Source organism: Rhinoderma darwinii, chromosome 5 (genome assembly GCF_050947455.1).
Source record: "Rhinoderma darwinii isolate aRhiDar2 chromosome 5, aRhiDar2.hap1, whole genome shotgun sequence".
NCBI classification, from domain to species: Eukaryota; Metazoa; Chordata; class Amphibia; order Anura; family Rhinodermatidae; genus Rhinoderma; species Rhinoderma darwinii.
This window is the reverse complement of record NC_134691.1, coordinates 102,401,246-102,417,600: the sequence shown is the minus strand read 5'-3', so window position 1 is coordinate 102,417,600 and position 16,355 is coordinate 102,401,246. Positions and strand designations below refer to the sequence as shown.

The window sequence follows — 16,355 nt, the reverse complement described above, 5'->3', positions numbered from 1 at the left end:
AGAGGCTCTGTCACCAGATTTTGCAACCCCTATCTGCTATTGCAGCAGATAGGCGCTGCAATGTAGATTACAGTAACGTTTTTATTTTTTTTAAAACGAGCATTTTTGGCCAAGTTATGACCATTTTTGTAGTTATGCAAATGAGGCTTGCAAAAGTCCAAGTGGGTGTGTTTAAAAGTAAAAGTCCAAGTGGGCGTGTATTATGTGCGTACATCGGGGCGTTTTTAATACTTTTACTAGCTGGGCGTTCTGATGAGAAGTATCATCCACTTCTCTTCAGAACGCCCAGCTTCTGGCAGATCACGCTGTGACGTCACTCACAGGTCCTGCATCGTGTCAGACAAGCGAGGACACATCGGCACCAGAGGCTACAGTTGATTCTGCAGCAGCATCAGCGTTTGCAGGTAAGTAGCTACATCGACTTACCTGCTAACGCCGATGCTGCTGCAGAATCAACTGAAGCCTCTGGTGCCGATGTGTCCTCCCTCGTCTGACACGATGCAGGACCTGTGAGTGACGTCACAGCGTGATCTGGCAGAAGCTGGGCGTTCTGAAGAGAAGTGGATGATACTTCTCGTCAGAGCGCCCAGCTAGTAAAAGTATTAAAAACGCCCCGATGTACACACATAATACACGCCCACTTGGACTTTTACTTTTAAACACACCCACTTGGACTTTTGCAAGCCTCATTTGCATAACTACAAAAATGGTCATAACTTGGCCAAAAATGCTCGTTTTTTAAAAATAAAAACGTTACTCTAATCTACATTGCAGCGCCTATCTGCTGCAATAGCAGATAGGGGTTGCAAAATCTGGTGACAGAGCCTCTTTAAGCTTATTCATTTTATGAATGCCACATCTTCACATCCTTGCAGAGAATCATTAAAAAAAAAATAATAATAATTCAGTAAAATTCCTCTAATAGTACTATGCCAGATTATTGGGGAAAATACCTAACCGTCCAGCACTGGCAGAGCAATCTAGTGGGCTGTAACTACATTGAGGGCCTGATGGGGGTTTGCATTGTATTTAATGTTGATCAATAAACATCATTATCTATGTGGCTCACCGGCTATCTAGGGTTAGTAAAACGATCTGCTTGTTTTCCCATAGAAACAGCGCCAAGTTGGTCTGTAGGCTGTGTTTGGTATTGCAGCTCATCAGACACAGCCCATGGACAGACTTGAGTTGGTTTCTAATCCTGGACACTCCCCCCCCTTTCAGTTTATGGGGCTGAGGGTCAATGTGGATCCGCTGTGTGGTGTGCAAGTTTGATTTATGTATGCACAAATATAAATATATAAAACAATTTCTGCAAAAAGTTTCACATACATGGAGAAAACATTAGCTCCACGCTCGTGCGCCTATGTGTCGCATATGTAACTCTTGTGGCGTGCCGGCAAGATCATATACCAAAACATCTTAAAAGGATTACACAGTAAAAAGTCTCAATATCTCCACAGTATAATTATTGTTGGAAGTACCAAAACACACTGTTGCTATAGTAACTACATTACAATTTAATGCAATATATATTTAGTGGTCGACCAAGTACTAGTCCGTCTGTACATCTTTCCTGGCTTAAATGTCAGGCAAATACAATAAAACACAAACACAAAATAAAGTGGTAAGCAAAATAGTATGGGCACGGAGGACATTATACAAATAATACGTGAACAGCCATAAAAGACGTGGCTGTGAACACAGAAAATAAGAACTTAAAGGTCTAATCACATGGCTAGTGCACTTGGCTGATCCCATTGCACTAAAAAAAAAACAATACACAAAAAAAATATATATATATTGCGTATTAAAAAACAAGGACAATAATTACTGCTTGCTCTGGAATGGTTACATCATCAGACTAACTGTACAAGGACATCCTGTCATGTGACCACATCTCATAAGCACTCAATCAATCACTGGCTGCAGTAGTTATTTACTGTACATATTGACATGACCGCTGCAGCTATATGATTGGCCGGAGAGGTCACAGGCTGGTACGGCATGTCATCACTTCAGCAAGGTAAACCAACACCAGCTGGTGACCACTGGATCATGACGAGGAATTAAAAAGATGATTATGTTAATGTAAATGCAGCTGCAATTTTTTTTTCTGGGGGGCGGGTGGGTTGAGCCTGGAAAACCCCTTTAAAGAGATGTTACATATACTACCCAAAGAATAAAAAATGTGGAGAGGTGGGTCGGGGGTTAGAGGCAACTGGTTGGGAATATGGGGCAATTGGTACCCAAAATTCCCAAGCTTGAAAACGTTCTTATGTTCGTTTTATAGGGGAAAAATGGTTAAGAAATTAAACTCTTGCAAAGAAGGTACCAACTTGGACACTTTCACGCCTCTAAGGCTCTCAACAATTGCATCCAGTCTACAACAGAAGCCACATTGCAGTGCTGGATCCATCGCAGGACTAATACAAGTGGTGCCAAACGGTCCCCACTGACTTATAATGGGCTCTGTTGGGTTCCGCTGAGGTGTCCGTCGTTTTGAAATTTTGACGGAATCTGTGACACAGATGTGAACATAGCCTAGTGAAGGTATATGGACGGTTTTACACATTTACCTCTTTACACATTGTATAAGTCACCCTCATTTTTGCCAACTGGTCAATCTACAACCTTTATGGGAGGGCTTATTATTCTTGAACCAGGGTGTGGATATTCAGAACTACACCTACTGAGTCCAATGATTGAGACAAAGCTTGGATTGCAAAATTAAATCGTGGAGTAAATAAAGCCACCCTAAGTCTGCAGTAAGTCTACTAGAAGAACAAAGCCTATGCATGTAACCAAAAAGGATGGGGACGTATGGGCACCACTATGTACGAAAGAAATCTATATGGGGTGCTGAAGTAATATGCAAAAAATCTGCATACTAGGAGAGGGTAAAAGGCACATGTACAAAATTGCACACACCCAAAATAATAAGAAAGGGATACGAAAAAACAGGAATGAAAAGACCAAACTTTATTACACACTACATACAAAATATAAAACCATTTAAAAAAACAGGAGAATCATAAAACCTGTAAAAATGAAACCGGAAGTAAACCACAGACCGAAATCTCAAATAGGATTCCAAATGTGACAATATGAGCCAATATCAAAAGAATACAATAGCCGTATAAATGTATTATGTGTAACTAGTAAACCTGTAGGGTAACCACAAGCTGAACCACACAAGAATACAAAGTGCAAGAGTGAGTGAAAGATAATATGCTATTGGACCTAAAGAGAAATGATCATGATAGAGAAAATTGATACATGACCCAAATAGGCTGTGTAATAAGGACAGACGGCCCCATCTGTATTGCTGCCTCTGGGTGCAGCTTAGTCAAGGGTGAATGCATTCACTATCAATGTATCAACTTTCTCTATCATGATCATGATCCAATAGCATCCGCTTATTGTGCCTAGGATTGGTTCACCTAGCAAATATAGATATTGTTTCATATTTCTGTGGCTATAGTTTCCCCTCATTGGGGTTTAGATATTATCTTACACTTTGTATTCTTGTGTGGTTCAGCATGTGGTTACCCTACAGGTTTACTAGTTACACATAATACATTTATACGGCTATTGTATTGTATTCTTCTGATATTGGCTCATATTGTCCCATATGGAATCCTATTTGAGATTTCTGCCTGTGGTTTGCTTCCTGTTTTCATTTTTACAGGTTTGTGGATTTTCTGTTTTTTAAATGGTTTTATATTTCGTATGTAGTGTATAATAAAGTTTGGTCTTTTCATATCCCATTCTTATTATTTTGGGTGTGCGCAATTCTGTACATGTGTCTTTTCCTCTCTCCTAGTATGTATACATATAACCAATACTCGACATAAAACCTTTTGTAAAGGATAAGACTTTAGATTATTATATATGTCTTGTGCCTATTTCCCCCAGAAATGCAGGGATGTAATTTCAGTATTTTAAGATTCTGATCTAATGTTTTAGTAAGAAAACATGTCACATTACATGGTTTCCATTTAATTCTATTTTATTCTATCAAGAATAATCAATGTATTGGTCTACAGAACAAAGCTTACAGTAACAGCATCACAAACGACTATACAAAGTAAAATGCTGGTACTGGATCCCAAGACACTACAACATTCAGAACAAGCTCAGCACTATGTGCGTGGTACATATGGTTGTGTCCACCTTGATCATACACAATCATGAAGGTCTCTGGTGTTTTAGATACTGTATAAAGTCTTGTTTGTAGAGATCCAGACAGCTGAACATGTACATACACTATTAACTTCACCACAATGGTCGAAGCAGAAGTCTTACCTTAGCAAGGAAACCCCATGAGCGATGGTGAGCAGGAGAGAGACTACTTCTTATCTTCACAGACAGTAACATCAGAAGGAACCCAAAAATTCCACTGAAAGGGAAACATTAAAATTGTTAGAAATTGAAACCTTAAAGGGGACTTGTCACTAGGTCATATAAGTTAAACTTGTTAACTGACCTGAATAGCACAGTCTCCCTGATTCCAGCAGTTTTTATTTAACTGGACCCAGGTATATGGCCCACTCTGGTGTTGGCCTGCCTATATGCGGATTTGCTGTAGTTAGACAACGGGGCGGAGCTAGCTACCTTGCCTCTGACGCTGACCAATCTGCGTGAAGCACCTTGATGGTAGTTCACGCCCTGTTGGCTAACTATAGTAAATTAGCATATGGGGAGCCAACACAACAGTGGGCCATATCTCTGGAACGAGGGGGTCCAGGAAAAATAGAAAAATGGCACTGGACTTAGGAAGACAGCGCTATTCATGTCAATAAACCAGTTCAACTTATATGACCTAGTGACAGGTCCTCTAAGTGGAAATTTATAAAAACTAGCAAAGGTGGATTCATAGAAGTCTCTGCTGACATCTGATAGTGTCCTGTAATTTGGAATGATCTTCGAGGGAACGAGATTGTTTCTCCCCCTCCCTTTCTTCTCTGCCCTCACCTTGCCCTTCCAAAATGTCCTGTTTGTCCTAGCCATGATTGAATTAATATACGCACAAAGTCATGCCGTTGTTAATGCATCTATTCCTCCGTATTGGTAACTTTTCTGTGATTATGGCTACGGGATGGTTTCCTTTTGTTTTTTTTACTTTTGTCTGGTTTTTCTCCCTGACCATTGTTGGGTCAGTTGGACACATTTTTCTGTGTTTGTATATTTGTCATTTGCCTAATCTCAAATAAAAAACAGAATTTTACGAAAGAAAAACAAACACTAGTGTAAAGGAAAACTAGAGCAGTTGCCCATAACAATGTGGATGAATTCTCTACTTTCCAATGAAAGGGGTCGTAGTTTTTCCAAATATTGTGTTGACTGAGAACAATGATCTAACATAAACCTTGCTGCTTGGAGAATTAGCTACAACATCTCTCCTTGAAGGGAATTTCATTCCACCAGTCATGAATGTCAAATTTTAGTAATATAATAAATGTGGAATGTAAGATTTAGTGTAACCGGACAACGACCCATATTCATGATCCTCTTCTGTTCATCAGGAAAGAACAGATACAAATTTCAACAATTCAATTTTGCTGTATAATATAGATGCAATTTTTTGTGCCAATTTAACCTCATTTGTATGAAATTGGCCATTTAACAAAACTAGCACAAGATCCCAAAGTGTCCCAAAAATATTATAAAATGTTGCGGTACTGTATTCAGAATACTATTTTTGTGCAAGAACTCCCTTCACCACAGAGGATTTCGCTGAATTATAGACAATATTTAGACTACAAATGGTCTTTAAAGAGGCTCTGTCATCAGATTTTGCAACCCCTATCGCCTATTGCAGCAGATAGGCGCTGCAATGTAGATTACAGTACCGTTTTTATTTTTAAAAAACGAGCATTTTTGGCCAAGTTATGACCATTTTTGTATTTATGCAAATGAGGCTTGCAAAAGTCCAAGTGGGCGTGCTTAAAGTAAAAGTCCAAGTGGGCGTGTATTAGGTGCGTACATCGGGGCGTTTTTACTACTTTTACTAGCTGGGCGTTCTGACGAGAAGTATCATCCACTTCTCTTCAGAACGCCCAGGTTCTGGCAGTGCAGACACACCGCGTGTTCTCGAGAGATCACGCTGTGTCGTCACTCACAGGTCCTGCATCGTGTCGGACGAGCGAGGACACATCGGCACCAGAGGCTACAGTTGATTCTGCAGCAGCATCGGCGTTTGCAGGTAAGTCGATGTAGCTACTTACCTGCAAACGCTGATGCTGCTGCAGAATCAACTGTAGCCTCTGGTGCCGATGTGGCCGACACGATGCAGGACCTGGGGCAGGAAGTGAGTGACGTCACAGCGTGATCTCTCGAGAACACCGCTGTGTCTGCACTGCCAGAAGCTGGGCGTTCTGAAGAGAAGTGGATGATACTTCTCTTCAGGACGCCCAGCTAGTAAAAGTAGTAAAAACGCCCCGATGTACGCACATAATACACGCCCACTTGGACTTTTGCAAGCCTCATTTGCATAAATACAAAAATGGTCATAACTTGGCCAAAAATGCTCGTTTTTTAAAAATAAAAACGTTACTGTAATCTACATTGCAGCGCCCATCTGCTGCAATAGCAGATAGGGGTTGCAAAATCTGGTGACAGAGCCTCTTTAAGGGGGTTTTCCCCACAATTCACATTTATCACCTATCTACAGGTTAGCAGATAAATGGTTCCCACCGATCTCTAGAACGAGGCTCCCGAGCCTTCGTTCCTCCTTGCTACATAACCACAGTGAGGAGTTTGAATGGAGAGGCACTCTAGCAGATCTATGGAGCTGATGGAAACAGCAGAGTTCTCCTTACTGTGGTCATGCAGTGAGGAGGAACAGGGACCCAAATTCTAGTGAACAATGAGGGTCCCAGTGGTGGGCTCAGCAGCATTTAGACATTTATCACCTATCTTGTGGATAGGTTATAAACAGTCAAATGTGGGAAAACTCCCTTTAAGCGTGTATTTACATGAGTAGTTTGTCATTTTTTGCCATGATTTTTGTAAATTGCTACAAAAAAAAACAAAAAACAAAATATGCTAAAAATGCCTCAGCAGACTGATTACCTGGCGCAACATCCGCTATGAAACGTATGGAAATAGAGAAAGGGAAATTCCAGGACACTGATTAGGTCACCTGAGGGTAGAAGAAGAAAGACCACATAAACAAACCTGCAAAGGATTTACATAATGTGCAAGACAGCTTAAAAAACGTGTAACAACTTCTGAATCCAGTGACCCTGGTCTGAATATTTGTAGTAGTAGTAATAATAATAATAAATGCACTACTATAGGGTCATCACAGTGGAGATTAACAACTTCCAATAACTCCAAAGCACATATAGAAGTGTCATCTCTCTTCGGATAATGGCACAATGGTTTTGCACACATCATATATTAAAAGGAACCTGTCACATTGAACATGCTGCACCATCGCTGGGCAGAATGCTATACAGCAGGCGGAGATGAACAGATTAATATATTGTTTTGTGTGAAAAGTCTAACTTGTATATTATTTATTTTTAAGGATTATACCCATCTTGGACATTTACGTCCATAAATGTCTGATATATGTGGGTCCCAGCTCGCCCGTCCCCCATCTTGTCGCTTATTCAGTCGGAGAATGAATGGAGTGGTGGCATGCTTGCTCAGCTATTTCCCTAACTACCATATAACAGAATGGAGAGCCACGTACATGTGTGGCCACCTCTCCATTCATTCTATGCCTGGATGCAGCATCGGGATGGGTCGGGGGATTCCTGTTCTGGACATAGATGCGGGTCCCAGAGCTGGTATATACAGAAACATAACTTCCATTGAGCGTGCGTTGCATGTGTGGCCAACTCTATGCCGAAAGCGGTGGACTGGGCCTACCAGTTCTAAGGTAGAAGACCAGCAAATTACTATTTCATGTTGCTTAGTGCCAACATATTCAACAGTGCAGATTGTCACTATTCACATCTGTATCTAATGGTTCACACAATCGAATTTCTCGGACACAGGTGGGGTCAATGTTTTTTTAGGAATCTAGTTCCTATTGTATAAGTATGTTTTTGGAGTGTGGGAGGAAACCAGTTACCTAGGGGAAATGCACACAAACACAGGGAGAATATACAAACTCAATGCAAGAGTTCAGATTCAAACCTATGACCACAAGCTAACAGTGCTAACCACAGAGCCACTGGGTTGCCAATTATTATGGTACCATTTATGTTATATCAAAATTATAAGATAAATGCTTGTGCTTGGGGAAATCCCTTAAATGGACGCTAACTTTAAAAAAAACGTATTCTGATCTAATAGTATAACTGATACAAAACAATGTTGTAATTTACTTCGTTATATTTCAGTTGTTTAATCCATGCAAATTCTGTCTGAAGTTCCTGCCACTCTGTGTCAACCTTCCTGTAATCTGCTGTCCGCTTCCTGTTGTCAAACATTGGCCTACCCTGGTTACAGAGCAGAAGTGACGGGCTGCAGAAGGTGGGGTGTGTCGCTTCACTGCCTGGCTATAACTTTCTACGGGGGAGGAGAGGGGGAGCAGAGAGAGTGAGTCACACTAACACACTGCATGTAAATTTATGGCGGGGTGAACAGGGGGAGGAAGTAGGAGTAGAGAGAAATACAGAGACGCTGCTGGTAAACGGTTAATCTCACCCCAGTGCTGGATTCTCAGCTACACTGCTCATTAGTGCTGAATAATCTCCTCCATGATGATTCAGCTTCTTTGTATATTACGTGATAGAGATAGGAGAGCAGATTCTCCTCATGTGTGCAGTGTCCACTAGCTTTGAGACAACTAAGAATTAGAGAAAAGCTTGCAGAAAGGAAAACGGCTAAATAATGGCACATACAAATCATATGACCAGAAATCGAGTTAATCCTCACATTCACACATGACTTATTCTGAAAAGCCACCTGAAAAGTTATGCTTTAAGTACAAGTTTACATCTGCTCTATTAACCCCTACCCGCACGAGTAAGTAACTATACGTCGTCGCGGGAGGTTACTTCCCGCACGAGGACGTATAGTTACTGAGTTGTTTCCGGTGCACACTGTCGCCGACAGTGTGCACCGAGAACCGGGAGGTCAGCTGTCGCCGACAGCGGACACTCCACTCTTGCCGGCCAGCAGTCCTTTGTCGCTTATTCAGGAAAATTAACCCCTTAAATTCGGTGATTGGTTGCAATCGCCAAACTTTAGGGGTTTCTAGCATATCGGCAGACCACGGTCCGAAATCGCGGGGTTTGCCGATAGTTAGCATGGCAAACGGAAGCCAAACAATGGCTTCCGTGTCTGCCACGAACGGAAGCCCATCAGGACCAACCTTCAGCTGGTCCTGATAGGCTTCCTGTCAGAGTGACAGGATGTCACTGTGTCGTTCCCGATGCACACTGTCGGCGACAAGGTGTGCATCGGGAACTGGGAGATCAGCTGTCCCCGACAGCTGACACTCCAGTATTGCCGATCAGTGGCTCATCACCACTGATTTTGGCAATTAACCCGTTAAATGTGGTCCTCGATTGCGATCACCACATTTAGGAGGTTTGTAACACATCAGCATCCCCCATGTAATTGTGGGGGTTGCTGATGGTTGTGATGGCATCCGGAGGCCAGGCAACGGCCTCTGGGTTTGCCATGTATGGAAGCCTATGAGGACCAGCCTCTGGCTGACCCTCGTAGACTTACTGTCAGAGTGGCTGTGACGTCACACTGACAGTTGGAATACATTATACTACCTAGGTAGTGTAATGTATTCTAGCAGCGATCAGAGCTGCAAGTAAAAAAATAAAGTGGAAAAAGCAAAAAAAAGTTAATAAAAAGGATTTATAAAAGTGTAAAAATAAAAGTTTTTGTTTTCCTATAAGAAGTCATTTATTATAGGAAAAAAATTAAAATGTTAAAAAAAAAGTACACATATTTGATATCACTGTGTTCATAACGTTCCAAACTATTAAACTATAATGCTATTTTTTCCGCACGGTGAACGCCGCAAACAAAATAAACGGAAAACTATGTCAGAATCGCTATTTTTTGGTCACCACCCCTCCCAAGATATAGAATAAAAAGTGATCAAAAAGTCGCATTTACCCCAAAATAGTACCAATAAAAACTGAAACCCGTCCCGCAAAAAACAAGACCTCCCACAGCTTTTTTGACTAAAAAAATAAAAAAAAGTTACGGCTCAGAATAGGGTGTCTCAGAAAATAAATTATTTTATAGAAACGTAATTTTATTGTGCAAATGCTGCAAAACGTAAAAAAAACTATACACATATGGTTTCGCCGTAATCGTACCGACCCGCAGAATAAAGTAAAACGTAATTTATTGCGCACGGTGAACGCTGTAAGAAATAAAGAATTGTTTTTTGGTCACCTTAGCTCTAAAAAAGATCCTGTGGGGTCAAAATGCTCACTATACCCCTAGAAAAATTCCTTGAGGGGTGTAGTTTCCAAGATAGGGTCACTTTTGGGGGGTTTCCACTGTTTTGGTCCCTCCGGGGCGTTGCAAACCCGACATGGCACTGAAAACCAATCCAGCAAAATCTGTGCTCCAAAATCCAAAAGGCGCTCCTTCCACTCGGAGCCCTGCTGTGGGTCCAAACATCAGTTTATGACCACATATGAGGTATTGCCGTAATCGGGAGAAATTGCTTTACAAATGTTGGGGTGCTTTTTCTCCTTTATTCCTTGTAAAAATGAAAAAATTCTATGTTTCCGCAGAAAAAAAAGGTGATTTTCATCTTCACTGACTAATTCCACTAAATTCTGCAAAAAAAACTGTGGGGTCAAAATGCTAACTATACCCCTAGAAAAATGCGTTGAGACGTGTAGTATCCAAAATGGGGTCATTTATGGGGGGCTTTGACTGTTTAGGTACCACAAGACCTCTTCAAGCCTGACATGGTGCCTAAAATAGATTTCTAAAAAAAAGGAGGCCCCAAAATACACTAGGTGCTCCTTTGCTTCGAAGGCCTGAATGATAGAGCAGAGACCTTACGGTCTACCATTTGATTCAACAGTATCTGTGTCTTGAGGACAGATGAAACTGAGAAAAAATAATTGAAGAAACCGAAATGCGAAAGAGGACGTCTGTTAATTGAACTAAATTTTGGTTTTGGTTATTTTTCGATAAATTGCCCATCCCTAGTGTATATACTTTATTGATGTTTGCGTATGGTCCGAGCAGATGTTGCGACTTATTTGAGGCTGGGTCCGGACACTGGTAAACATCCAGATTGTGGAGTCATGGAATGGCCTAATTTGGCACAGAGGGCCGATTACATAATTAACTTCTTAAATCTGCTCTAATTGATGAGGAGGGGTGTGATGATCCAAAGCCATAAAAGGATAGGGGATGACCACAGATCCTCTTCCAGCACACTGTCAGCTCATACCCTCTGCTCTTCCACACCAACAGAAGCAGGAGGTGTACATCTATTATGCTTACAGTTCAGCCTGCTAGCTTGGCATAGATCGCGGCTAGGGCCATGATCTATCCTGCGCTAGAGCCATTCATAGCAAGTACATATTCCACATGTCCTTGGCTACTGAAGTTCGTCCCTGCCAGGACGTATGAGACATTTTAGGAGCCATTATGCATCCAAAATCCGAAAGAGTGGGGACATTGCCTGTGCTATGCCCAGAGCTCAGCTCAAATTGTTGACAAGAGTTAAATACCAAAGCAGGGCAGTGCACATAAGAATGCAGGAGAGGCACGAAAACACGAATACAAAAAAGGCCCCCCTGCCTCTAGGGTGGCAACCAGGCCGGTAAACCACGGATGCGGCTAATAGTCACACTGGAAGGCCGGTAAAAGTTTAATAGCTTGACCGCCAATAGCAAGCGCAGATTGTGGCCCTAACTCGCACGATCGAATGAAGAGAATGCTCGTTATGATGCGGCTATCGCCTGCTGTTCACGGCGAGTATACTCGTCGTATGTCAGCAAGTAGTTAAAGGGGTTGTCCGGCCACTAAACTGTTTTTCATACCGATGACCTATCCACAAGATAGGTCGTCCGTATATGACCGGTGGGGGTCTGACATCCGCATCCTGCATGGATCAGCTACTCCGGCTGCCTCCGGGCACCGGATGTCTTTGCTGGAAGCAGATGGCTCCGGTCACAGTAAAGCGGCTGAGCTGCAGTACTGCGGCTCTGCTCCTATTCAAGTGAATAGTTGCAGTTCTGCAGCATGGCCGCTATGCAATGTATACGGAGCCTTCTGCTTCCGGCACCGAACACTGCATACCGCACATAACATCCGCTGCCCAGAAGCAGCTGAACGCCACCGATCATATACTGGATAGGTCATCAGTATAAAAAAATTAGTTCCGTGGCCGGACAACCCCTTTAAGCACTGATGGATTCATGAAGAGATCCAATGACAAGAGGTTTGCCGGGTTTAATTTGCCAGTCTATGTCTTCCATGGTTTGTCTGATAGTTTGTTTCATGGGACAGTTAATTCAGGAAGCATTTTATTTTCAAACGGTTTTATTACTTAATCAGGAAGGTTACATAACACTAAAGTTCCCTTTCATCACAACATGAAACATCACAAAAATAAAATATCCAATAAAAAAAAAACATATACTGAATAGTCCCTGGCATGATGAGCTGGCCAAATAAGCCAGATTCTAGAGCCTTATCTCATTGTAATAGTTACATCTCATAGGGGAGACCAGATGTATGTACATGCGATTCTGACTGCAATGCTAATCTTCTGTGAAACATATAGAATTTCCCCCATTTGGCAGCAGACGAGATCTTATAAATAGTGGGTAGCTGTTGTCAGTGTTTAAAAGATCTTTGCCTGTCTATGTCAATCCTAAAGCAGCAAAATTTCGAAAGATGATGTTCCACCCAGACTAGAAGTCATCTTCCTGTCCACGGAACACTACACGCTGCTGTGGACCAAATCTTCCCTTTTCGGTGAGGATAGATAGGTCAAAAGTGCTTGAAATCCCCCCCCCCCCCCATACACAGTTCTCACCATGTATGGCCACTTTAAACTGGGTCAGCCAGCTCTTTAACTGCCATAGTGTTAAATGGAGAAAGCTGCACGCATGCATCGCCTCATGTATATATTAAATGTCCACCTGCATGCATTGTCAACTGGTAGGGATCCCAGATTTAAGACGCCCACCTATTTGACATTCAAAAAATGGAAAAAAACCTTTTATAGAATTCTGCTGCATTATTTCAGCTATACAATGAAAACTATAAAATACATTCAAAAGTTAGCTTAGGGCCTATTCACATCAGCGTTCGGGTTCCGCTTGGGGATTCCGTTCATATGTTCCGCCAAAGGAACAGATAAACGGGAAGTCCAACGGAAACTATTGATTCCGTTTGCATTACTATTGTTTTTAATGGTTATGCTTCAGTTTGTTTGTTTCCGTTCCGTAATTTTTTATTTTTTTCATGGAAACATTAGCGTAGTTGACAGCACGGAAACAAACTGAAACCACCTGAAATGGAAGCATTACCATTGAAAACAATGGTAATGCAAACGGAATCGATAGTATCCGTTCATCGTTTCCTCTGACGGAACAGATGAACGGAAAAGGCCCTTAATGCTTTAGTTTATAATAAAAAAAAAACAGAAACAAAAAAGGACATCATGCAGTACTTACCAGTAGGATGTGCAGCAAAGGCCAAAAATAAAACACTGCACAAAACACAAATAAAAGTGTAAATAGAAGTGTCATATTACCTTTTTTTTCTCACCTTAAAACAAAATACTGTACAATGTGCCATGTGGCATTAGATTTATCCTTTACCTATAGTGCACCGAACCATTTCACAGGTATGCTCACATTGACGACATAGCATTATTAAATAGACATTTTGAACAACTTATAGTATACCTGACAAAGATCAACTTTGTAATTTACTTGCTGTTAAAATGTAGTTGTTATCTCCATGCACATCCTGTGTTAAGTTAGTGCCACTAGGCGTCTCTATTCCTGTAATCTGCTGCCCACCCTCTGTTGTCAAGCAAAATCAGTTAAAAACGGATTGAATAAAGTGTGAGGTGTCTCTTCACTGCCTGACAATACAAGTCTAAGGTGAGGGGGAGCAAACGAAGGAAAACGAGAGAGAAAGCGACACAGACATGCTGCATACAAGTCTATGGAGAGGGGAGGGGAGATCAGGAACAGAGTGAGAAAAATACAGACAAACGTGTTTCCGCTTCCTGGTAAGTGTTATATCTCACCCCAGATCTGGATTCTCAGCTCCACTATTTAGTACTGCTGTATAACGTCCTCCATATTATAGCGTCTGTAGCGTCTCTGTGAGATTTACAGCAAGGCATGCGTAATCTCGTTTTAAATTACAGGTTACATCGTAATCTCACGAGATTATGCTTGCCTTGCTATAAATATCACAGAGACGCTACAGAAGTGTCAGGATTGTGACTAGACATGACGTCCTGGCTGGAGGTAATGTATATTCACTGTCAGCACACTTGAGTTACGTTATAGTGTGTTTATGTGGCTGCACATAGCGATATAGCTATATCGCTATGTAAATGAATGGGGAGAAGTGTATGACTATGACGCTGATTGGTCACTTAATGGTCAGCGTCATGCACTTCTCTCCACAACGCCCACTTGGTCAAAAAGTAAAACACACCCAGTTGTCCATTAAGAAAGTCATTAGCATAAAGCGAAAATAGGTCATAACTCCGTCAAAATGATTGTTTTTCTAAATAAAAAACACTGCTGTGATCTACATTAAGGCGCCGATCACATCATGTACAATATAGGCCACTTATAATGTGGTGATAGAGCCTCTTTAACATATGTGAGCCAGAACAAATGATGTAATTGACTACATTATAACGGCATGTGTGGTAAATTGATGGTCTCAGAGGATTCTATTTGAATTATGTTTTAACTATTGTATATATTTGTTTTTCGGGTGGCTATCCAAGTCTATGGACAAAAAACGTGTCTATATGGATGTTTATTATTACTTTTTTAAAGGAGACATATATTGGCTTATGAAAACTTAGGTACGCTTTAAATATTTTCTCCTATAATAACAATGATAAACATGAACAAGGAATGAGAAAAAGAGGCAAGACTCTCCAATATTAATAACGTACCATATAAAGTATGTCATACCAGTGATAACATGTATATACGTCCAACACCATGAACTTTTATTTCTTTAAAGTTTTTTTGCTATAATTATTATCACCTATCCACAGGACAGGTTATAAAATATCTGACCGGTGGGGGTCAGACCGCTGGGAACCCCACCGATCACGAGAACGGGATTACCTTGTCGTTCCTGGGAGCCCCATAGGTATGGAGCAGTATTGCGCATGCTCAACAACCGCTTCATTCATTTCTATGGGGCTGCCGAGCATTATCGTCGGCAGCCCAATAGAAATGAATAGGGCAGTAGCCGAGCATGCACACTACTGCTCCATTCCTATTGGGCTCCCAGAGACAGCAAGGTAAGCCCGCTCTCGTGATCGGTGAATGTCCCAGCGGTAGGACCCCCACCGATTATTTATCACCTATCCACAGGATTGGTGATAAATATCCGATTATGGGTTTCTTTTCGGCCTATAGTTAGGAGTAGTACAGTTTTTAGTACAAATATAAGTATAATACATTTAATTTGCTCAAAACGTCTACTCTCAATCAAATCATACAGTCCAAAGTAGAAACACAAGATAAAAGTACTTAACAGCGATTTCAGAAATTAAAATGCAATTAGATTGTTTTCCTTAAAGGGGTTGTCCTATCAGAACAATCCCTGCCTACAAGCCCTATGGACATGTTCCATTTCTGACAGCTATTGTGTAACAATGTAAAAAAGAAGTTACACACAACAGCAATGTAAGCTTATGTAATTTTCATGTAATACATATAATATGCAAACCTATTTATTCCTACTCTGTCGAGACTGGTGCTACAATGCTATTTATCAGTTTCATCACATATGCTGTAGGCTAAAGAAAATTAGATGTAATTCTAAATACAGGGTGATTCAAAAAGGATGGTGCAAAATTATAGCCTCTGTATTCATAACAGAGAACCTAACACTAATTCATTAACATGAAAAGACACATGATCTATCCAAGTTTTATCTATACACTACAAATGTTTAACGTGGTGGTGGTGGTCCAGTTCTGTGCAGATGCGTGCCAGCATATCCTCTGATATGGACTCCACTCTTTTAGTGATGCGTTGGCTCAGGTCGTTCAGATCCTGTGGCTTGGGGGCAAATACAATGAGTCCTTGATGTAGCCCCACAGAAAGAAGTCGCAGGGTGTTAGATTTGGCGGTTCGTCATGTCGTGCACAATTGTGGGAGATATTAGCA

The 16,355-nt window shown here is 41.3% G+C and overlaps 1 protein-coding gene across 5 annotated transcripts in view; it reads right to left on the bottom strand.

Annotated features, from left to right (window-relative positions):
- The window catches only part of SLC35D4 (solute carrier family 35 member D4), a 137,492-nt gene that overhangs the window by 76,685 nt on the left and 44,452 nt on the right, over positions 1 to 16,355 (bottom strand). For all 5 annotated transcript variants that reach the window (XR_012847636.1, XM_075826346.1, XM_075826348.1 and 2 more), the window contains exons 11-13: positions 13,647 to 13,681; positions 7,078 to 7,147; positions 4,309 to 4,402 (exon numbers count right to left, since the gene is read on the bottom strand). Coding sequence is in view for 4 of the 5 variants with exons in the window: in XM_075826346.1 (XP_075682461.1) it covers positions 4,309 to 4,402; positions 7,078 to 7,147; positions 13,647 to 13,681 (199 nt within the window). In the remaining variant the exon portion in view is untranslated. The remainder of the gene's footprint in view (positions 1 to 4,308; positions 4,403 to 7,077; positions 7,148 to 13,646; positions 13,682 to 16,355) is intronic.